Source organism: Vulpes lagopus, chromosome 10 (genome assembly GCF_018345385.1).
Source record: "Vulpes lagopus strain Blue_001 chromosome 10, ASM1834538v1, whole genome shotgun sequence".
Taxonomy (NCBI): domain Eukaryota; kingdom Metazoa; phylum Chordata; class Mammalia; order Carnivora; family Canidae; genus Vulpes; species Vulpes lagopus.
Window position 1 is genome coordinate 35,033,853 of NC_054833.1, and position 15,441 is coordinate 35,049,293.

Sequence of the window (15,441 nt, forward strand, 5' to 3'; positions counted from 1 at the left end):
GCTCAGCTGGGCTCCAGGCACCACGGATCCTGAACTGTGATGTGAAAATAATGTGAAAATTAGCTTTGAGTGATAAGCAGGCTTCCATTCCTGGATGACTAAAACTATGAAATTCCCGGGTGGGGCACGTGGGGCCCTCAGTGAGTGGAGCCTGGGACTCCTGATGTCGGGTTGTGAGTCTGGGCCCCACAGTGGGTGTAGAGCTTCCTTAAAAATAAAATCTGTCCAGGGCAGCCCGGTGGCTCAGTGGTTTAGCGCCACCTTCAGCCCAGGGCCTGATCCTGGAGACCCGGCATCCAGTCCCATGTCAGGCCCCTGCATGGAGCCTGCTTCTCTCTCTGCCTGTGTCTCTCTTTGTGTGTCTCTCATTAATAAATTAAAATCTTTAAATTAATAAAATCTGTCCAAAAAAAAATCAAATTCCTACGGATACATCATCCCTTGGGCACAACCTACAGCAGGTCACCTTCAGCACGGGGAACCCATTCCTCCTGAGCAGTTATCCCCAACTGGTCACCAAGTGCCCTGGAGGAGGCCCGGGAGCCTCCAGTGGAAGCTCTAGGTCTACTTCTGGGGCAGTCACGGCTTCGCGGTCTTAGACCAAGCGCCAGGTTATGGAAACTACAGCGCCTATTTCTGGTGCCCCCATTCTTATGTCTCTCTTTTCCACCGAATTGGGCAATCAAGAGAAGCCAGATGCACAATTGTCAAAGAACTCTCTGAGATCACCCTTGAGACCCAGCCTCCCAAACCAGGGCAGGGTGCGTGGCGCCCCCTGGCGGCGTCTGGGAGCATTCTCACGGGTCAGGAGCCCCAGCTGGGAGGGCGGCTGAGGGGGGCCGCCTCATGTGCAGAACACAGATGGATTCCCAGCTACAGAGAGGAATGGACAGGGCTGCCTGGGGGTGGGCTGCCTGGGGGTGAGCTGCGGGCCTGAGCATCAGCAGCCGGCAGCCTGGCAAGCTTCAGAAAAGGTGGGGGGTGGGAAGGAGGCTCCCCAGCTTGTCCTGTGGTGGCAACAGTCGGACCCTGCCCTGTGCTGCCTCCTACCCATGGACCTCAGGTTTGCAGAGAGCCTTCCCCATGGTAGGAGTTCAAGGACTCACTTCTCAATTCTGGAGAGAAAGCTTTTGGAGGAATCGGAGACTTTGGCAGGAACACGGATTATAGCTTCATTCAATGAAAATGATGCTGTGACAGAGATAAACGGAAGCACTGAAAACAGTGACTTCCAAGTGACCTGGCTTTGTCTTGAGGCTGATTGATGTCTTGCTGCTGAGGGAGGACAAAGAACCTTCAGTCATTTCCATTTCTAAAAGCTGAGAGCCTTGTTTTTGTAGAGAGAAGGTTGAGTGGGTAAATCTGGGAGGAAGGACCAGCACTGGGATGGGGGATGAGAAGACAGTTGTCCTCCTAGTGACATGATGAAGGTTCTGGCCAGGCCCGAGGCTCCTAGGGCTCAGGAGCATAGAAGGGGAGGGAATGTGAGAGCAGTGGGAAGGGCAGTCCAGCCCCTTGGGTACAGAACCCTTCTGTGAAACCCTACCCTCTCGAAATCCCCGTGTGAACAAACACCCTTTATCACTCTGAAGGTAAAGGGATGACACTCCTCGTGGGGGGGGGGTCATCCTAGGCACAAAGGAAGGCATAAAGGTGAAGTGGGGTGAGGTCGTGAGTCCAGGGAGAGTCGAACTTGGAATCCTCAGTAACCATGAGAGAGAGTCTAGGGCACCATACCCCATGTGCATGGATGCAGAATTTCCAAATAAACTGGGGGTTTTCATGGTTAGGGGAGGGCAGTCCTGGGGCAGAGGTGCTTGGAGGAACCTATGTTTCCCAGGGGCCTCCACGTGCTGAGACAGAAATCAATGGACACCAGGCTTCCACCCAACAGCACCTGCTGGAGGACAGTGGTCACAGAGACAGGTGTTTCCTTGGGCGTAGAGAGCCAGGGACTAGGGAGGAGAATTTCAGGTTGACTGCACGTCTCTAAAGAAATCCTGGCATAAGTCTGGGGGTCTGAGGGAGGGCAGGGGAACATGTGAGCCCCGCAGGCCTTCTAAGTGAGCTGTGCCTTCGGGTGGCAAGCCATAGTCTGCCCACCCACCCCCACAACCCGAGGAAGGAGGAGAAGCCTCTGGCTCACCATGAGGCCAGATGCCTGCCCAGCACCCACACCAGGTGAACAGGGGGCCAGGCTGAATGCATGCTCTCAGCCGGGAGGCTGCCTGCAGGGGGCGGCCTTGCTCACTGTGTCCTGACTCTGTGAGAGGTGAAGACTCCTCCCCCTACCCCCACCCGAATCCTCAGGTCCCTGAGTTCAGGTGTGAGGATGGAGAGGGCCCAGGGATAAGGTCACCTGCTGCCACCAGGATGGAGCAGAGCAGAAGCATCACAGCTGGAGGAGCCTGAGATGCTGACCGCCAAGGGACACGCAGGTAGGGACACCTCCGGAAGGCTCCCTAAGTGAGGCTCATGACAGGCCTCTGGACAAGCTCTCCAGCTGTCACAGGTGTGAGTCAGGCAGCCACAAACACGACAAAGGTGGCCACATGGCCATTGTCTGTGTGGTCTCAACTCTCTCCATTTTTGTCATTGTTGAATTTTGAAGAGGCAGAAGTCATTTCAAAGATTTCTCTCCATTGCTATTTACTTATTATGTGTTTTGTTTGTTTTTTCATGTTGCTAAGCTCCAGACTTGGAATCGATGGTCTGTTGGCTCTGGTAAAGACGTTCCTCACCACCTTGGAGCCAGGACTGTGAGGCACAGGTGTATCGGAGTCACCTGGAACCCAGCAGTGTTGGGGACCCCGTGTTGGCACTTCCAAGGATTTAATACAAGTGACAGCTCAGCTTGTTTCCATCCTGCCGCTAAATTAAGTAAATAAAGAAGATGAGAACAATGAGGGCCAGATGCCTCCCTTTTTAGCCCTCTGCCTCCTGAACCTTCTGAATTTCCCATCTTGTGGTTTTCTGTAATTTCTAGTAAACTGTGAAACAAAGTTTATTTTCACTTTCTCACTAACAAGTTCTAGAACTTCATTGCTAAAAGCTGTATTGGGTATTTCCAGCGGGGTGCTGGGGATGTGGCAGGAGTGAGGGCCTGGCACTGTCCTTGAAGGCTCAGAGGGCCTCGGCAGGGCCAGAGGGACAGAGAAAATCTGAGTCTTAACTAAGCTGAGGCTTAATTTTGTCTCTGTAAAGTATTGTGAATCAGGACAGTTACTTGATGTTTTGAATCCGCAAGTCCTCACCAGCAGAACAGACACAAAACCCTTTCCTATTCCAGCATCTCTTTCCTGGGAAGAGCCCAGCTGGGCTCGGATGTGCAGCAGCTTAGCCACAGACAGTTAATCAAACCTGATGACATCTCTGTCTCTGGTTCAACAGGGAAGCCAACCTTTAAGGCTGCTCTCTGCTTTGCAAGCAGCAATGAGATCATTTTCTCTGGATGGGAAGAGAGCTCGGCATTCTGTTTTTGAAGGTACTAAAGAGCACATGCACAGGCACCTCTCTAGTTGGGACAGTCTGGCTCGCTGGGAAGTGGGGACACAGGCCTCTCCTGAGCAGGTACGTCTCCTGAATGAATGCCACCCTTTATTTCCCTCAGCCTGTCCTCCTCCTCATCTGCCTCTGATGAGAGTTAAACCCTGGGCTCACTTTTCTCCCATCCTTTCACCATGTTTCTCTGTCTGGATTACTTCCCCCCACCTTCCCTCCCTCTGGAGGGAGAGCATCAGGCTCTCCTCTAAGGCCGAGTCCCTGGTCAGGAAGGGCATGTTGTGCTCAAGATATGACACCCTCTGCCCTTGTCAGTCTTCCCTGTCTCCCTCAGGATCAGAAACAGAACATTTTTGCTCAGGCCCTTATCAAATGAGCATGAGTTCCAAGTAGCAGGACTAGGAAGGAACACAGAGACCAAGACCATAAGGACCATCACCCTAATCTCTGCCTTCTGAGGAATAGGGTACAGGAAGAGAGAAGTAGGGGCTGGCATCCTGCTGCCTCAATGAGCAGGTGCACACTATAACCAACATCACGGTCTACCTGTTCTTCATTCCTTAGGAAACAGAGTCGTGGGCACTTTCTTGTTGGCCTCTCCTTCTCTGGGCTCCAATTAGCTCAACATCCCAGAGAGGGGCTGCGGGGGCAGGGGTCTGGAAGAAGCTGCTTTGGATGGCATTTCCCTTGGTAGACAGTCCTGGAAGAAGACCACCGCCCCACTAGCAGTCTGCTCTACAAGTGAGTCCTGCCTTCCCACATCTCTGAGTGTAGGGTAGGCAGAGCCAGCAAACAGGTTCTGACTGAAAACAGGTGCTACACTGTCTGCCCCTAGGATCTGAGACCTCAGAGTGATCAAATTAACACTTATGATACCTCCTTAATTCCTTAGGTACAAAATTTGAGTTATGCAGGAGGTCATGAGAAAATTACCATCCTGTCCTCACCCTTCCCAGAGACCCACCACACAGCCTTGTTTAGCAGAAAATATAGGACCAGGGAGAGCATGGCATAGTGGAAGGACCTTAGCTGTCCAACATTCAGTGGAAGTATTGACAAAGACTTAAGAAACCAGGAGGGGCTCATGCTCATCTGAATTGAATATAAATCTACTTAAAGTGATTTATGAGGGCTCTCTGAAAGTTTTATTAGAAAAGGAAGTATGGGTGGTGTGGTGGGTGTGAATTTGTTGTTACTATAATCTGGTGTCCAAACAATATCTTATTTCTCACTCTCTTGAAGTCATCTAGAATCTGACACTCCATCACCACCTACCTGGATGGTAAAAACATCCATCTCTGTTATTTCGGGGGCTTCTCTCCTCATTTCCTTCAGGAGGAGTGTCTAAAGAAGAGACACATCAGTGGAAGTTCATGGATTTTTGCCTGAATTTACAGCAGAAATATTTGCCTCTGCTGAAGCTCCTGGTTCCTGTTTAGTTTCATGCTCGGGGTCTCACTGGTTCCTGCCAGAGCTGAAATCCACAGAGATGAGGGGCCACCTTTCCCAGTGGACCATGTCCCTGTGAGGTCACCTGCTCCTTCAGGCGCTGCCAGAATCAAGGTGGGGAGATGCAATCCCATTCTCCCACAGCCCCCAAGGCATTCACTGCTCTCCCCACTATCTAGGTAATCCTGCAAAGGGCTTCAGGCTTCCAGATAAACCAGCAGGTGTGGGGAGGTTGTTCTCAAACAACTCTGTTTGTGCTTGCCAAAAAATTCTCCCTGAGGCCAGGCATAAAATGGACTGGAAACTTCTTGGAAGAATGTGGGAGCTATTTTGAGAAAGGAGAGAGGAAAGACAAAAAGGGTTTAGCAGGTCAGCTGGTATCCTGCCACAAAATGGTTTTTGTCCTTGAGCTGAATGTAATACAAAAGGAAAAGAGGTTTTAGGGGAGCTTTTTAAAACAACAGAAACTGGCTGGCTGAAAGTTAAAATAGGATGCACAAATAGATGAAGAATTTGAAAGGAGAGATGGAATTTCTAAGAAAGAGTCCATGGCTAGAAATAAAATCACACAGTATCAGAGGTAAAGAATTTCTGTGCTGGGCTCATCAGTAGACTCAACAGGAGAGGAAAGAAGTAGTGAACTTGAAGACTGGGCAATAGGAAATAGAAACATGAGGAGACATAATAATAATTAAATTAATAATAGTAAGAAGAAACCAGCACATAGCATCCAATAGCCAGATAGCCGTATGATAATACAAAATATTCTACAGATGTGATTAGTTTCCCAGACAGAGAAGAAAGAGAAAATGGGATGGAATATTATATACTTAAAAACAAAAGAGCCAATATTTCCCAAAAATAATGAAAAACATCAAAACACAGATCCAAAGAAGCTAAAAGAATCTCACATAGGAGTACACACAACATCACCACCAGAACCACCAAACTGTTTAAAGCCAAAGATAAAAAGCAAATCTTGAAGACATCAGGAGAATAAAGTATTTTAAGTAAATTATGATAAATTAAAGATATACACGCCAAGAACTAAAAAAGGTAGTCTCCACATGAGAGGATGAGAAGGCTAGTGATGTCTATTCTGGCCACTATTTTATACTTTTTCTAAACTGAGTATTTTACTTACATGATTTAAACATAAAAACAAAGATTTCAAATAACACCAACTTAAAAAGACACATTTCTTAAGAAAAAAGCTACACAGTGGAAAGGGGGAAAGACCGAGGAAGTAGAGTGTGTGTGTGTGTGTGTGTGTGTGTGTGTACCAGAGGGGCTGGTGAAGGAGTCCCTCCCAGTCCTAAGTTCTATGAATAAGAGGGAGGCAAGACACTGGAGCCATTGTGGCTCTGATCAGCCTGGCAGCAAAGGAGCCTCTAAACCAAAGGCACCCTGAGGGCAGGGAGCAGGTCTGTTTTATTCACTGTTCTATAATCATCTAGTTCCCAGGCTTAGCCAGAAGAAAATATGGGTTGAAGGAAGGAAAAGAGGGAAGAGGAAAGCTTGCTATCTGGCAGCCAGTGATAGGGGAGGAAGGGAGGGTTGGAGGTGCAGAGAGAAAAGGGGAGGTTGACACAGGAATCTGAGAGAAAGAGCACCAAGGGTGGCGGGAAGCAGAAAGCCTTGATCTGCTGGGTCAAGCTGTGGACATGTCAACAGCCACAGCTGAGCAGGGCAGGCTTCAGGCCTTGAACGGTGCTGGAGCAGGATGGCCCCGTCCTTTGAGGATACAGGAGCACAGAAAGGACTAAGTGAATAACTCACCAGTTCAAAGAATGGCCAATCTCTACGGTTGTTTCTAGTGTCACCGTGGTATTTCAAAACCAATTTGCACCCTTGGTTTGCAGAAAGGCAGGGAGAGATGCCCAGTGTCCCGGTCTCCATACGGGAGCTTCTTATCTGGAAAGAAGACAAGAAAAGAGCATCTCTGATTTGTGGCCTGCAAGTTCTAGTGTTTGTCATCTACAAGGTAAACAATACATACCCGTGGAAAGAATGAGTGATTCAGCCAACAGGAAGAAACGGCACATAGTCCTGAGCTGCCAGGTAAGAAGGGACACCAGCCACCCTGCAATGGCCACCCTAGTGGCCATCTCCCCGCAAACCCTCACCTTGCCCCCAAGGCCTCCAGTTTCCAAAAGCACCACCACAAACAGGCTCTGCTACAACTTTTATAGCCAGTCCCGCCCATCCTGGGGTCTGCATGGGGACTCCCCAAAGACCCAGGGATCCCTCAACAAGCACTTCTCTGATATGTCTGTTGGTCCAGTCAAGGGTTGGTGGCAGTCCAGCACCAGATCCAGGACCCTTTTGCAACTTTCATTTTTCCGAAGGATTTCACTATCACTTTATTCACTATCACATGTGATGCTTTAGATCATAATCAAATACTGCTACACTGATTTCAGCCCTGGCTCAAACAATGGAAACACTAATTTTGCAAACCGCCAGAACCCAGAACTGGGATTGTTTTTACAGTGCTTAATGGTGGAGTTTACAAGGAAGAGCCTAAAGCCAAGACCTGTAGGGAGTTTCCAGAGTAAAATTCTAGCAAGCTGATTATAGAGATATGGTGACATTTACTTAAAACCACCACCCACGGGGATATCCCTGATGTGTTCTGGCCAGGACCCCTTTTTTCAACTTTTTAGGAAAAACACCCTTCTGGAGCTCTCCGCTTTTGCCCCTGGGGCTCCTGAGAGCTATCGCCCCAAGACGAGGCAAACATCACTCAGGTGACTTTGCACGTCCCACCTACCTTCAGAGGCTGTCAGAGAGTTCTGCAGGCTCCCTGTAGTCTGGGTGGCACTTGGCTCAGCCTGGGAAACTCCATTGGCCATAAAAATCTTATAGACGTAGACTCTTAGATTCTGGAAATGTACTAGAATTGGAAAGTGAAATTGGGCATCACGAGGGTCTCCAGGCTCTGTCTTCCCACAGGTCAGGAGGGACCACATTCTCTGGGGCCCTGGCAGCCTGGACAGTGGCCAGTTCCCAGGCCTCATGAGCCACCTGGCTGAAAGCTGGGGATTTCTGGGTGCCTGGCTCATGCCTGGGAGGAGGCATGCCTGCCCGAGGACAGACAGGATCCCCCTCTACTCCCAGGGATGGACTGTGCTGCCCGGGGAAGGTCGGGTCCTACACTGTAGCTCCCCCAACCCCACTCATATGGACCCATCACCATCTTCCCAATCCCTCCCGAGGGGCAGCCCACGTTGCCTTCACCATCCACAAAATCTTCTTTGCTCCCTTTCCACTCAAATTTAGGGCTCTCAGCAACATAGCCTAAGGAACTGGGGAGTGTCAGGGATTCGACCTGAGGTGGGAAGGAGGTGAAGTAAAATAGAAGGCGGGGGAGGAAGGACAAAGGGAAGAGCAAGGACAAAAGTGGAGGAAGCAAAGGAGAGGAGGCAGAGAGGGAGGAAACACAGTGGGGTGAGGGGGTGAAGGCTATGATCACCTGTGAGGTTAAAGGGAGGCCCTGGGCCTTGTTCTTCACCTCCCCGATGCCCACCAATTCACAGCTCACCTGAAACCGGTCCCCAAGGTTTCTTCTTTTGCTTTTCAGGAGTGCTTTCTTGCCAGATGCCCAGCCCGATGCAGAGGAACTGCATCAGCATCACTGGCAATAGCACCAGCACCACCAGTAGAGATGGGATGCTGAGACTCCTCTTGCACCCATGACCAGGGAGCAGAAGGCAGGACAGAGCCACAGGTGCACAGGCCCTGAGTATCTGGCTTTATAACCCTGGCTGGGAGGGGCCCCGATGGGAGCTGAGACAAAGGGCTGCACTCCCACTGCAGAGTGAACAGAGGGCTGGTGGGAGCCTTAGCCTTCCTGCCTGCCTCCAGGGGGGTGAGCACACACCACCATGTGACTGCCCATATTTACAGAACATGCTCCTCAATAGAGCGTGAGCGCAGATTTCTCAGATAAGAATGGGCACCCAGACTATTGCTGAAAAAAAAAAAAAAAAACACTAAACCAAACATCCTGTTTAACAAAAAAATAGTCTAACCATGAGGTGATCTTCCTTAGGGACTCTAGCAAGGGCCAGCCACTCACGTCCTGAACTAGGGTTCCTGTAAGGGGTCCTGTAAGGACGCCTCAGCCTGTAAGTGGCGAGGGCTCCAGCCTTAGCTGGGGACCCCCTCTCCAGGTTTCTGTTGCGTCAATAAGACCTGTGTTGGCTTCTTCTCTCTCTCCCTCTGTCTTTCTCTCCTTCAATCTCTTGTTGCAAGAGTTAATCTATTGCATTCATTCAATCTATTGCATTTATCTTCCAGATTAGCTGTATTCCAGATTAGAGATGTTTGTTTATATGCTGAGGAATGTAATTTAAAAACTTTGATCTGAAAGGGTACATGGCTCGCTGGGACGGTGGAGCAAGCAACTTTTCATCTTGGGGTTCTGAGTTCGAGCCCCATATTGGGTATAGAGATGCTTAAAAATAAAATCTTTAAAAACAAAACACTTACCTGGATTTTAAGAGTTTTATAGCTTTGGATCAGGCTCCTCTGCAGCCTTAGAACTTGGGTCCATTCTTACTCAAACATGGTAAGAATGACTTGAAGAATAAATATATCTGCTCCCCTTCTGCATTAATATTCTCTCTAGTTTAAGAATGAGAAACCCACTAAAATGGAGGGCTTACTCCATAAGGGTGTAATTATTCCCCCATCCCTCTAAAATCTGAGGAGGCTGACTCAACTATGCCATCTCAAAACAACGTAAGACATTTATAGAGAGCTTGCTATGTGCCAGACTTAGTGCTGAATAATGTCAGGGTCCTGGGATGGAGCCCCATTTCAGGCTCTCTGCTCACAGTAGGGAGTCTGCTTCTCCCTCTCCCTCTGCTCCTCCCCCGCCCCACCTCATGATCATGCATGTGCGCTTTCTCTCTCTTTCTCTCAAATAAAAAAGGAGAAAATCTTTTAAAAAAAAAAAATCACTGGAGACAAAAGAATGCATAGATTGGATGCAACCATGAGTACCAATTCTCATTTCTTATCTGGCTCCAACAACAGCAGAATTCCTGGCAGTGGGCAGCCCCTGTGGTGCAGCGGTTTAGCGCCGCCTGCAGCCTGGGGTGTGATCCTGGAGACCCAGGATGGAGTCCCTGCATGGAGCCTGCTTCTCCCTCTGCCTGTGTCTCTGCCTCTCTCTCTCTCTGTGTCTCTATGAATAAATAAATAAAATCTTAAAAAAAAATAATTCCTGGCTGTTATTTTGATCAGCCATCCTGTCAGATATGAAAAAGTGTGCAAGGTTTCAATATCCTGAAAAGTTGGCCACTTTTCCCAGTAATTACAAGTACATGGATTTAGCCCCCTGATGTGCTGGTAAACGTTTAACAACTGGCTTGTGGGGTGAGCCTGGATGGGAAAAGCCCTGATTTGTAGCCTTTGCACATTTCCACGGTGTAAATGTCAATTTTCAGCTACCATCCTGACATCACTGAATAGGGAGTTGGGAAGAGATAGGCCCACTATTATAGAGTATTTCCAGCATATAGATACAACAGTACTAAATAACCTTATAAGCATAGATAATAGTAAAATGTCATAATTAAGAAGTGATGAAGTTTTGAGTATTTGTTTCTAATATGTCAGTTTATATGTTAATTTTAATAGCTGTGTTCAACAAACAGCTTGTGGAATTCCTGAAACTTTACCAATTAGCACTCTTCAGCCAGTTCAGGCTAGTTCCCAGCACAGCACATCACAGGTTAAGTTACCACCACTCAAAGAAGGTGGGCAAGTGAAAGGTAGAAATTGCTATATCCTTCTACTCATACAATTCTCAGTGATAATATCACATGCCCCATCTCTGATTTGATAGATCAGGGAAGGAACAAATCTACACAGACAGCCAAATCAAAGATTTCCCCACTTTTGAACAGGCCTCTCCTCAGGTTTGTGCCATATTCAACAATGCATTGTCTCAAAAGGACTGTGTCTAACCATCTGTTTGCATGCTAGGTGACTGACAGGGATGTCAGGCTATGGAAACTGAAGCTGGAGAAGCTTGATCTTGGACATCTTTGTCTGGAGTCTGCAGAAAATTCAGAGGAAATTTATTGCTCAGGATTTTAGTTTTAGAAGTCAGTTTTGGCAACAGATCAAAGGAAAGTTCTGATGAGGACAAAAGACCAAGAAGCAGCTGTTTCAGTGGTCCAGGAGAAAGATGAGCTTGAACTCAGGTTATGTCAGTGGAAAGAGAGAAGAGCTGATAAATGAAAGAACCAGTTAGAGGTAAAACTGATATAATGTGTGAGGGGAGGGCAAAGGAGGAGCTGGTTACTGAGCCAAAGGTCCCAGGAACAGAGTTGGGATACAAACGATGAATTCAGTATTACAAACATTGAGTTTGAGATATTGTGGGAACCCACATAGAAATGTCCAGCTGGTAGTTGGGTAGCTGAGTCTGAATTAAGGAGGAAGGGCCAGCTTATAGGTTTAGAGTCCTCAATTTGTAGGTGTTGATTGACACAGATTAAAACTATTCATAGGGAATATGTAAAAAGTAAGAATTAGTTCTCATCAGGAGGATGGGATGGAGAAGTACAATTTCAAGAAAAGTGGGGAGGAGCACTATGAAAGTCACAGAGCATTGTACATTCAGAGAATAACTAGGAACTGGGTATGGGTGAGGCTTGAGATGGACATAGAATGAAGATGTAAGAGAAAGAGACAAGTGAGATGACACTAAGGAAGCAAATGTGGGGACAGATGGCAAGACGTCTTGATGGCTTTCGCTGGCAGCAGTACTGCACAGATGAAGCAACACACTTTCCAATTTTACTGCCCCCTGCTCCCTGACTTCTGAGAAGCTTCAGGATGGTTACCACAGCTACGACCCCTTCCCTAGGTTTCTTAACAGAGATCACCATTCCAGGTGTAACCTAGACTCTTGGTGTCTTTCTGACATGAATTGCATAAAAGGCCTATGAAACAGGCTGGCATTAGAATTTTGTGCAAAAATGATGATTGTGAGAGTTTAAACCATTGAGATTCTCTGTCTTGAAAACTGAAAGTAAGGATGGGGCACCTGGGTGACTCAGTGGTTGAGCGTCTACCTTTGGTTCAGGTCATGCTCCCAGGTCCTGGGATCAAGTCCCACCTTGGACTTCCTACAGGGAGCCTGCCTCTCTCTCTCTGTGTCCCTCATGAAGAAATAAATAAAATCTTTTAAAAAAATAAAATAAAAAAGAAAATTGAATGTAAGCAGAGTCAACAGTGCATATTAGGGCCAAAGGACAAAGGCACACATCAGAAGTCAGGGGTGAGCACAAGCCATGAATAAACAGAAATCATGAATAAGCAGAAATAGCAAACACTCCAAAATGATGAGCAAGCAAAAATTCCAAATCAGTAGGAATTATGAATAAGCAGAAGTCACAAAATAGAGGGAACAGAACAAGAGCAATAGAAACACAGGCAAGAAAACTAGAAGAAACTAAGACCTACAGGATTATTAGAACTAGAACTGGAGGTACCTGGCTGGCTCAGGCAGTGGAGCATGTAATTCTTGATCTCAGGGCTCTAAGTTCAAGCCCCATGTTGAATGTAGAGCTTACTTTAAAAAATAATAAATTGGGCAGCCCCGGTGGCGCAGCAGTTTAGCGCTGCCTGCAGCCCAGGGCGTGATCCTGGAGACCTGGGATCGAGTCCCACGTCAGGCTCTCTGCATGGAGCCTGCTTCTCCCTCTGCCTGTGTCTCTGCCTGTTTCTGCATCTCTATGAATAAATAAAATCTTAAATAATAATAATAATAATAGTAATAATAATAAATTAAAAATAAAAAGTTTATTTAAAAAAGAAACCAAACTGGAACTGCTAAGTATCCAGAAACACCTTCCAGGTCACAGACTGTGTCCACGTCTCCATGAGGCCCAGGCTGGGTGGTGTGTGTCCCTACATGAGTATCTGAGTCACCTCCCATTATTTAAGGTCAACTAAGATCAACTGAAGGAGGCATGGTATCTTTCATCTCTTCTGTGTTTTCTGTTATTCTTTCCTGGATTTCTTGGCTTGCTCATTTTCCCTTCGACCCCAAACAGCTGTCTCAGACTTCAGTTACATTAACCTTTCAACTCAGCTCTCCCTAGATAAGACTATTCCTACAGAGCCTAGTTGCCTCTCTCTATGTTCCAACTGCAAGCCCTTGGGAGAAGACTGTTCAGTTCAGCTCATCTTTTTGAACCAGGCCACAAATATTACCAGCCAGGGTTGACACCGCGGTTTCTTTGCTTCGCTTCAGGCCTTTAGAAGCTGGAGTTTCAGATGAACACTGGGTGTTATACTATATGTTGGCAAACTGAATGTAAATTTTTTAAAAATGTAAATAAAAAAATGTCATTGGTCATTTGAAGAAAAAAAAGAAACTGGAGCTTCACTTTTATCTAGGATGCAGAGATGGGCAGAGGAAGGACACAGGGATTGGAGCACCTCTGGACATCTTAGCTCTGGAGCACTTCTGGTCCCACAGCAAATTCTCCATCACTCCACGTTTTCTTATACAGTGTGCTCAAATACTCACAGGTTTGGCTCTGCAGTGCCAGACCACTGGCATAGGGAGAAAAGTCTCCAAAGTAGACCCCAAGAAAAGCCAGCCTGGGTGGGATTGGGATATAGTCCTGTAAAGTCAACCTTAAGAAAAGAAGGAAGAAAAAGTTGGAGGCTGAGGTTTAAGGAAAGACCATTCAGGCTTTAGGTCTTACCTTTCAATTCTGTGACTCCTGGGGAGGGGTGAGTCAGTGATATTCCAGAAAGTTCTGAAAGTTGCAAATAAAGGGTGCTGCCAAACTTTAAAACAACTGGTAGGTGGTATACATAGTGCCTCTCCCTTTCCACAAATTTCCACCACTTCTATCAATGAAAGTCTGACTCGGTATGATCCCCTAGCTGTTTCTCCAGACTCTCTCCACATGGAAGAAAAGAATTATCAGCAACATACTCTTTCATGAATTTTTCCACTCCACAGAAGCCCAGCCTCAGACCCACAAATCCTAGTTTTGTCCTCCAATACAAGCCAAGTAAGGTAGGCCTCCCTCTGCAACTTTTGATGCCTGGTGATCCCTTTTCTCCAACTGACCCATGGTCTTTAGCCAGCCCATTCTAAGAGCTCTCTATAAAATTTCCACTATGAGGCAGACGGAGGCCCAGAAAAGGCACTTTATCCATACCTTCATTCAGAAAGCATGTATTAAGTATGTATTATATGGCAAAGCTGCTGCTAGGTAGTGAGGTACTACAGTGATCAAGACAGACAGAGATCCTTCTTTCAAGGAGCTCAGAGTCTAATGGAGGAGATAAATATTAAATAATTATAAGACTGATAAATCTATTCTGGTTCCAGCATTCAGTACTACATGTACCAAAGTGGTCCGAGGTTGGTGGGCAGGGAAGATGTAGGAGGTGAGGGCCATAGGATCTCTGCCACCCAATCCCCAACAGTTCTAGTTTTCTATCATATGGATGCTTCACTGCATCCATATTCTACCCCCTTGATAGAAATTACAGCTCGAGGCACAACTTTCAACAATCCCTTGTTGGTCCTTCTTCTGGATACATTTCATGTATTTGCCATTTGTTTCTTACCAAAACCAACATGTTACCATAGCTGGTTGAGAGCAGGAGCCATAGTAGAAAGGACACCCAATAGAAGCTTTGTCATGTCAAGACCCAACCAGTATCAAAACTGTGGCAGGAAAGGAAGAATAAATATAGAATAAATATTTCAATCTCAATGTGTATGTGTATGTGTGTGTGTATTTCCCTCTCGAATCTTCCACTGGCTAATAAACCCAGTCTGAAGCCAAACCCAACCAGCATTCAGGTGATCAAGTCAACAGAGATTAACTTACAAGGGCCAAAAAGAAAAGGCTGATTCAAAGAGCCAAATAGAAAACAATCAGCCAATCACACCTCTTTGTCAAGAACATTTCAAAAGAGAATAGCTTTGGGGATCCCTGGGTGGCTCAGCGGTTGAGCATCTGTCTTTAGCCCAGGGTCTCACCCTAGAGTCCTGGGATCAAGTCCCACATCGGGCTTCCTGCATGGAGCCTGCTTCTCCCTCTGCCTGTGTCTCTGCCTCTCTCGGTGTGTCTCTCACGAATAAATAAGATCTTAAAAAGAGAGAGAATAGCTTTTAAAATTTATTACAAAGAGAATATGTTATTTTGGTAATAAGGTTTGTTTTTAAAGATAGGGCAAAGAGCCCCAATACACCACCTTATACATGGCAAATTAGCCTTCACTGGCACAGTTAGACCTGAGTTGTTAAGAGGGCCATCCTGCCTGAATAGCCTACATGAGAACCTCAGAGCTCAACCCATTGTGAGGCACATGGGTGGTGTCTGAGGTTCTAGAATTCCCGGGAGCTGTAGCTTAGCATTAGGAGCTTCTGCTCACAGTTTTCCTTCATAGCTCTTGGGTGTCCTTCACCAGGGTCTCCTCTTTCTCAAAATCCAG

At 47.0% G+C, this 15,441-nt stretch overlaps 1 protein-coding gene across 6 annotated transcripts in view; it reads right to left on the reverse strand.

Moving 5' to 3' along the window:
- The window catches only part of LOC121499445 (protein PIP-1-like), a 30,155-nt gene extending 21,391 nt beyond the window's left edge, over positions 1–8,764 (reverse strand). For 5 of the 6 annotated variants that reach the window (XM_041770044.1, XM_041770043.1, XM_041770045.1 and 2 more), the window contains exons 1-3: positions 8,495–8,764; positions 7,724–7,846; positions 6,730–6,864 (exon numbers count right to left, since the gene is read on the reverse strand). Coding sequence is in view for 2 of the 6 variants with exons in the window: in XM_041770042.1 (XP_041625976.1) it covers positions 6,770–6,864; positions 7,724–7,846; positions 8,495–8,585 (309 nt within the window). In the remaining 4 variants the exon portion in view is untranslated. Of the gene's footprint in view, positions 1–1,698; positions 2,872–4,776; positions 4,846–6,729; positions 6,865–7,723; positions 7,847–8,494 lie in introns of those variants that run through there. The other variant, XR_005990129.1, reaches the window with a different exon arrangement.
- Between the last annotated feature and the right edge of the window lie 6,677 nt (positions 8,765–15,441).